The sequence below is a fragment of the Tripterygium wilfordii genome, chromosome 23 (genome assembly GCF_013401445.1).
Source record: "Tripterygium wilfordii isolate XIE 37 chromosome 23, ASM1340144v1, whole genome shotgun sequence".
Lineage (NCBI taxonomy): Eukaryota > Viridiplantae > Streptophyta > Magnoliopsida > Celastrales > Celastraceae > Tripterygium > Tripterygium wilfordii.
The window spans coordinates 4378545-4385257 of record NC_052254.1 but is presented as its reverse complement, the minus strand read 5'-3'; the positions used below and the strand labels follow the sequence as shown (position 1 = coordinate 4385257).

At 37.7% G+C, this 6713-nt stretch overlaps 1 protein-coding gene across 1 annotated transcript; it reads left to right on the top strand.

Moving 5' to 3' along the window:
* Positions 1-2632: 2632 nt before the first annotated feature.
* LOC119992694 (cysteine-rich receptor-like protein kinase 10) lies at positions 2633-6130 on the top strand. The gene is made up of 7 exons (XM_038839488.1): positions 2633-3746; positions 3985-4113; positions 4218-4360; positions 4445-4655; positions 4753-4990; positions 5104-5254; positions 5350-6130. Exons 1-7 carry the CDS (start codon positions 2633-2635, stop codon positions 5659-5661), a joined length of 2298 nt encoding a protein of 765 aa, XP_038695416.1. The 3' UTR covers positions 5662-6130.
* Positions 6131-6713: the final 583 nt, after the last annotated feature.

Sequence of the window (6713 nt, the reverse complement as noted above, 5' to 3'; positions counted from 1 at the left end):
TTTGATTTGAGTTTTTATGACGTTGGATCCCATTTGACCATTCTTGTGTTTGTGTTTGTGTTTGTTGGGCTTGGATCGGGCTTGTGACCGCTTGGGCCGGAGGGCAACTTAAGAGGATTTGGGCCGGATTTGAGCAATGGGTCCCGTGGGCAACATCTCAATTGTTGTATAATATTTTATATTTGTCTTGTGTACATAATTGTAAAGTGTAATAAGTCTTGTAATAGTGTAGCAAAAATAGTAAAAATGCATACATGAATATTGTAGGGTGCTAGAAGCATATAGATATTAGGAATTGATTTTGCGAATGATGTTTGCATTAGAATGCATGCTTAGGACTTTGATTTCTTACATTATGCCATGATGCCTTAGACGTATGCTAGGATTATTTGAATGTCATGAAAATAAATGCAACGCGTTAGTCATTGGATTAATCCAAGCCGTCTCACATTAATAAAACACATCAAGATTAAATTATGGAATCCTTATGTTTTGTTTAAATACCAAAGAGCCTTCAAGATATTGGGGTTCCATTGGCATTCATCCAAAACATTTGGATTTCGTGGACTCGGAAAGCAAATATGTTTTTAGGGATTAGGAGAATTTATTTACGGATTCAACGGTGAGTTTAAAGATATTTGACTCATTCAATGAGCCATAAATGGATTCTTTCTTTTCTCATGAAGAACATAATTGTGAGTAAGGCTTGAATTGAACATTATTCCTTGATTGTGGGCCCTTTTGGTACATCAACCAAGTCCTCAAGAGTCCTTTTTCCCAAATATCCAAACCCACTCCAAGTGGTGTTTTCTCCAACCTTTGGCCAAGCCGGGAATGACCCCAATGATCCCGTGCAACCCCTTTTTTTTCAAATACCCAAACCCACTCCAAGTGGTGTTTTCTCCAATCCTTGGCCAAGCCGGGAATGGCCCCAATGATCCCGTGCAGCCCCTTTTTTTTTTCAAATATCCAAACCCACTCCAAGTGGTGTTTTCTCCAATCTTTGGCCAAGCCGGGAATGGCCCCAATGATCCCGTGCAACCCCTTTTTTCAAATATCCAAACCCACTCCAAGTGGTTTTTTTCTCCAATCCTTGGCCAAGCCGGGAATGGCCCCAATGATCCCGTGCACCTTGTTCTCCAAACCACTCCAAGTGGATTTTTCATTTACATTCCAATAAGACCCATCAAAATGGGATTTTCAAAAACAAATTAGAGCCAAATAGGAAAACATTTAAAGGTAACCGATTTCGGGAGTTGTGGGGTGCCTAACACCTTCCCCATGCTCAATAGACCCCCTTGCCCATTTTTCTCGCAGACCAGAATGGATGTCCAATTGCATCCCTAAATATCAATTGGTGGCGACTTCATTGTTTTTCAAGCCTGTTGCTTCATCTATGTTACGAATTTTCCTCATACTAAATAAGTGATGGGGTTGCTCTAACTACAAGAGTATCGCTCCTCTTTTAGGTGAAGCAAGCTAGTGACCGCAAGAGGCCCAACAAAAGCCTAATTTGGTTTTTTGCTCCAGACTCTTTTCCTTTTGACACCAAAACTTGCTTTCACACCAATTGAGGTCAAAAAATCCTTCTGGTACTGACACCAACACCAAGAAAAAGCTCCATTTACTTCTGCCAGAGTCTCTTCCGTTTTAGGTATGGCATCGTCACTTCCTTTACCAGCATCTACTGATCTATAACTCTTACCGGCATCTACCGATTCATAACTTAATTTGAAAGTCATTTTTCGACCCGGATATTTTCAAAATGGCCCTAATAACCAACGAATGGTAAGTGGGTTTCCTTCCTTGTGTGGATCCTATTTCAATGCCAATTTGATGAATCCGTCTACACGTCTTGCTTTTATTGTTATATCGGGAGTTAGTCCTTGTAAAGAATTTTAAGAAAAATGCTTGAGATCCTCAATTTATGACTCTCATTTCACCGATTTCTATGGAGAGTTGGATGTTAAGTGAGCCCTACATATGTATTTATAATCAATGACTATTACATATGTCATGTAAGATTGAGGGTAAAATGGAAGTCATAAATTGGAGATTTGGAGCATTGTTGGTGATTCTCTTTGGTCCAAACCGTATGGACTTGGGAGGTTCTGATTTCGCTTCCCACTAGAAACAATAATTACGTAATGAGTTTTGACCCAACTTACCCTGTCGTCTAAGAGTATAAGTAAACCCTTTTACACCTAACCCAAACCCTTAATCCGACCCGATCTTTGAAAAACCAACTCCTACCCTTTAATAACAAAATGACTAAGGGTTATCAATACCTAACTCTTTTTAAATACGGGTCAAATAAGGGTTTAGCTTATATTTAACCTTTTATACCCAACCCTTTTAGTTGAAACAACATCATTTTAAATAAAAATAAATCTAATATTCTCGATTTTTATTCTTTATAATATTGAGGTGAAACATTCTTATGGTTGAATTTTTAATTTTATAACTAATGGTGGGCATAATATTTATTAGCGTGTTGTTTCAATGAAATCAATAAGTAAGAATACTTCATTTTACTATGAATGTAGGCTGGATAGTCTTTGATATTCCGATGATTTGAATAAAAAAAATACAATCTCTATTGCTCGAATTTTAATTTGAAATGCTTCTTAATATGACTGAAGAATGCTCAAACGGTAGAGCTTCCATGGCACCTAAAATTCTCCTTATCCTCCTACATATATTTCTCTCTTCAGGGATAATATTTTATCCAGCAAAAGCACAAACTTGGATCAAAGCAGGTTACTGGTTTTATAACAGTGGACTCCCTGTTTCAGATATCAATTCTGCTCCCTATACACACATTATCTGTGCTTTTGCTGATCTTAATTCCTCTTCTTACGAGCTCTCAGTCCCAGATGAACAATCCTTCTCCAATTTCACAAACGTAGTAAAACTAAAAAACCCATCAATCACTGCTCTTCTCTCTATTAGAGGTGGAGATGCAGATTATTCTGATCTCTCTTTGATGGTAAGAAACTCTTCTAACAGGGCATCTTTTATTCAGTCTTCCATAAAACTATCCAGGCTTTATGGGTTTGATGGCCTTGACTTCTCCTGGGTTTCTGCCAACACAAGCTCAAACATGGTCAACATGGGTACTCTATTTCAAGAGTGGAGAGCTGCTATTGTTTCAGAGACAAGAAACTCCGGCCAATCTGAGTTGATTTTAACAGCTGCTGTTCAATACACACCAAATTCGGATGATGCGAGTTTTCCAATAGAGTCAGCAAGACAGAACTTGAATTGGGTTCATGTTTTGGCTTATGACTACTATATGCCTACTGGGGCTAACTTTACTGGTGCTTTTGCTGCTTTATATGATCCTGCAAGTGGAATTAGTACTGATTATGGTATAGGGAGGTGGATTAATGGAGGAATTCCAGCTAATAAATTGGTTTTGGGTTTGCCATTTTACGGCTACGCTTGGACGCTTAAAAACCCAAGTGATAATGGTGTTGGTGCACCTGCAACAGGCCCTGCAATTACTGATGATGCGTCAATGAGCTATAAGCATGTCAAGAATTACATTCAAGGATATGGAGCTAGCATAGTATACAATGCTACATATGTAGTGAATTACTGTACAATTGGTACAACTTGGATTGCTTTTGATGATATTGAAGTTGTTAGAATTAAGGTTTCTTATGCAAAGGAGAAAGACCTTCTTGGTTATGTTGTGTGGCAAATCCCTTTTGATGACAATTGGGTGCTTTCTCAAGTAGCAGGTATGTACCAAATCCTTCATTTAATTGTAGCTTTTTATCTGTTTGATGAAAGTCCCAAGTTAGTGAACATGGCTTCATTGGTCAATTAATGTTTGAGTTAAATATCGTAAAAAGGTGGAAAATTAATATTCTGTGTAAGGAAATAACAGATGTATACCATCTGCAAATCAAAGAAGCTTTACGGGCAAGAAGAACTGAAAGATTGACATATTTCTCACCTCGTAAATTATGCTCGCAGCTGAAGTTGGTGACAAAAAACATAACGACCGACGATTGTTGGTGATCACCTTAACTACAGCTGCTGCATTGGTTCTTCTTTTAGGCTGTGTGGCATATTATGCAAGGACAAGAATTATCAACCGGAAAGGTAACTGTTAGTTGAGTTTAGGGTTTTGAGATAATATAAAGTTTTTGTTACGTTAAACGAATCAATACACCGGATTCCATAATATTTTACTTCTTGGTTAATAGGAAAGTCAAAAGCAACGGCTGGAGATTTTGGTGGCAAAGTTCCTGATCTGATTATTTATGGTTATGATGACATCAAGGCGGCTACTGATGATTTTTCAATTCAAAATAAGCTTGGAGAGGGTGGATATGGTCCTGTATACAAGGTGATTGTTTGTTAATTGATAATTCAGCTTACTGGCCAAGAATTTATCAATACTAACTGTGATCCGTGTTTACTTACCATATAGGGTTTATTACCAGATGGGCAGGAAATCGCTGTGAAGAAACTTTCTAAGGCATCTACGCAAGGATTTGAGGAGTTCAAAAATGAAGTTACACTTACTGCAAGACTGCAACATGTGAATCTCGTCAAAGTTTTGGGATTTTGCATTGACAGAGATGAACAAATGCTGATCTATGAATACATGCCCAACAACAGCTTGGACCGCTACCTTTTCGGTTTGTATTCTTTTGTGTTCAGGTTTATTCAACTACAAAGAATTTATTATCTGTGCATGCTCCATGAATAACTGATTGCTTTCCAAAATATTTTTAGATCCCATTAGACGATATTTGTTGGATTGGGGAAATCGGGTTCAAATCATTGAAGGTGTTACTCAAGGTTTTCTGTATCTCCAAGAGTACTCAAGATTTACTATCATCCATCGAGACTTGAAGCCTAGCAATATTTTACTGGATAATGAAATGAAGCCCAAGATCTCTGATTTCGGAATGGCTAGAATTTTTGCAAGAGATGGACTTGAAGCAAACACCAGCAGGATTGTGGGAACATAGTGAGTGCATTTCATTGCATTAATTTCACTTATATATATTCAATTCGTACTGAGGGAGATTGATTCTATCTCTATAAACGCTTATTAAGACAACCTGTATCATTCGGTTGCAGTGGCTATGCTCCTCCTGAATATATTAGGCTGGGATTATACTCAACGAAATCTGACGTTTACAGTTTCGGAATTCTACTTCTACAATTAATAAATGGCAAGAGAAACTCATGTTCTTTTGGTGTGAACGAAAATTTAAGCCTTACTGAATATGTAGGTTTTTTCAGCAACCTTAATTTTCGCATTTACTTAATCATGATTTTCACATTTTAAGTACTCAACCAACATGTATTGATTTGAAATTTCAGGCATACGAGCTTTGGTTAAACGGCGAAGGCATGAACTTTATGGATTCTACGTTAGACGATTCACGTTCATCATGTAAATTGATTCGATGCATGCACATCGCTCTTCTATGCGTACAAGATGACCCAAGAGAAAGGCCGTCCATGTTAGAAGTTTCGTCAATGCTCCAAAATGGAACAACACCATTAGCGATACCAAAAAAGCCTTCTTTCTCTATAAAAAGAGATCATGAAGGTCAGAAAAAGGAAACTGCACTGCACTTTGAAATTTGTTCCGTTAATGATGCAACTATTTCAACAGTCGGAGGCCGATGAACCGCCAATTCTTGTTGCTAGATGAACACCTTATTCGTTCTAGATTATTATCAATTGAAGAGGCTTCAGGCTTCTTCTTGGTGAACAACACAAAGTAACCAAGTGTGGCAACAATAACAGCACCACCAATCGCCATTCTAACCGGACAAAATGGCAATTTCGAATGCTGGTTTAGGACCTCTGTCGGTTGCCGTGCTGCTTGATCTGGCCCTGCCATTGATCTTCTGAACTGTATAATATTGTTCTTGAACTAGTTTCTTCTGTTTATGCTCTCTTTTTTAGTGGTGCTTGTTTTCTTTTGGGGTGATTGAGGAGTTGAAGCAGAAGAAAGGAAGAGATGAGGGGTTCTCTCGTGTGGCAGTTTATTCTGTTACAAAAGTCAAATGTCCAATATCTGTGGTAATAGCTCCAGTTCTTCAAACCTAGTTTCTTGGATCTGTAAATTGGCAGGGATTTAATAAAAAGTTATTTGACCAACTCTTTTTTTTTTTTTTTTGTCTTTTTTCACCATGCAATTTCAACATTCAAAGCATTGAATTAGCAAATAAACAAATTTTATTTTGGTCATAAAAAAACCAAAGAGTTTTGTTTAGAGTTATTGGGAAACTTATGATTGCAACCTCCTGTCCCGACTAAATGAAGATTTCCGGTCATAACTTCCAATAAACAAACGGTTCGAAATCTTCGTTCAGATTTCCTTGTCTTTCAGTTGAAAGCTGATACTGTCCTTTTTTTTATTGAGACATTGAGAACTTACTGCATTTTCGCCATTTGTCACTTTTTTGCTCTCTTCTCTCGCTATCTCTGTGCGTCGTAGGCATAAGCTACACCTGGATTTTTTTTCATGTGTTTGCATAATTTCATGGCCTACGAGTTTTTGTTTTCCTCAATCTCCCTTCTCATCTTCGTTCTTGTTCATCTCCGTATCATCCTTAATTGTCATTTCATGTTGACTCTAATTCAAGTTCCTAACCATTAACAACAGCAACACGTTTTCTTAGAAAAGAAAATTTGTGCGGGTCTGATGTATTCACCGGAACCGGACAACTCAA